Genomic DNA, 1514 nt, shown 5'->3' on the forward strand with positions numbered 1-1514 from the left:
AGCAACCAGGCCACACACACATGTAGCAACCAGGCCAACCCACACACGCAGCAACCAGGCCAACCCACACATGTAGCAACCAGGCCAACCCACACATGCAGCAACCAGGCCACACACACATGCAGCAACCAGGCCAACCTTACATGTAGCAACCAGGCCAACACACACATGCAGCAACCAGGCCAACCCACACATGCAGCAACCAGGCCAACCCACACATGTAGCAACCAGGCCAACCCACACATGTAGCAACCAAGCAAACCCACACATGTAGCAACCAAGCAAACCCACACATGTAGCAACCAGGCCAACCCACACATGTAGCAACCAGGCCAACCCACACATGTAGCAACCAGGCCACCCACACATGTAGCAACCAGGCCACCCACACATGTAGCAACAAGGCCAACCAACACATGTAGCAACAAGGCCAAGGCCTTTCGAATAGTTTCAAGACTATTTTCGGTCCATTAAAATTGAATGTGTACATTAATGGTATCCATTTACCCAATAGTGAAAATTCTACAAAAAAAAAAAAACAACAATAACAAAAAAAAACCACAACCAACAAAATATTCAACAAGTTCAGAAGATTTTTAAAACATTTTATTTCTGATTTTTCCCAGCCAGTTATGAATGCTAAACTGACATTTTTTTTTTAATCCATGTTAACAATAATAATCGGAGGCCTCATGTCAATTTAGTTATGGCCATTCATTTACTCAATCATTCTAAACAGCTCCAATTTTGTCGAAAATAATATAAAAAAAAATTAATCATCAAAAGCAGTGTGTAATGCTGCTACCCTACACCACCAGTCTAAAGTCTAACCGATAAAACAAAATAGAACAACATAACTTCATGAACTTTGATTCTGTAACAAAAACTAACTGAGCCGATGCACCCACAGTATTTAGCGGAGAATATCGGAAAATCGTTAGTGAAACATGAGGAGACAAATTCTCCCATCCTTGACACGTCTGTAAATATCTATTGTAGCTGCATTATTGTATTGTAGGGTCCTGTGTGTGTTCTCTCACCCTATCTCACACTACCAATCTGGGAATATCCGACGGGAATATCCGATTTTATTCTACCAAAAACATTCGTGTGTAAAACATTCTCTTCTTGTAACAAGCGCTGGTCAAGTTGTACGGAGAGAGTTGCAATTGTCCAGAGAAAGTTGCAATTGTCCAGAGAAAGTTGCAATTGTCCAGAGAAAGTTGCAATTGTCCAGAGAAAATTGCAATAGTCCAGAGAAAGTTGCAATTAAACAGTTGGTTGATTAATTATTCAATACAATTTATTTATTTTCAGAAAAGTATAATCATTTTTATGAACATTTTAATTAAAATTTATTGAATGAGTTAGAAGGCTGCCTCAAGGACAACTAATCCATATTAAAAGTAAGTCAATTTTACATTTAAACACCTTTGATGACAAAGTTGACCTTGAAGAACAGACGATCCATATAGGGTTCCATGTCTCGCGTGCAGCTGTCCACGTGCCGGCTC

At 40.1% G+C, this 1514-nt stretch overlaps 1 protein-coding gene across 1 annotated transcript in view; it reads right to left on the reverse strand.

Annotated features, from left to right (window-relative positions):
* Nucleotides 1-629: 629 nt before the first annotated feature.
* LOC131937692 (F-box only protein 39-like) overlaps nucleotides 630-1514 on the reverse strand; it is a 13838-nt gene continuing 12953 nt past the window's right edge. The window contains exon 8 of the mRNA XM_059295294.1: nucleotides 630-1514. This exon is cut by the window's right edge and continues 101 nt beyond it. Within this exon, the coding sequence (XP_059151277.1) occupies nucleotides 1424-1514 (91 nt within the window). The 3' untranslated portion in view covers nucleotides 630-1423.

The sequence above is a fragment of the Physella acuta genome, unplaced genomic scaffold (genome assembly GCF_028476545.2).
Source record: "Physella acuta isolate Inbredline_101_S28 unplaced genomic scaffold, ASM2847654v3 ptg000218l, whole genome shotgun sequence".
In the NCBI taxonomy this organism is placed as follows: Eukaryota; Metazoa; Mollusca; class Gastropoda; family Physidae; genus Physella; species Physella acuta.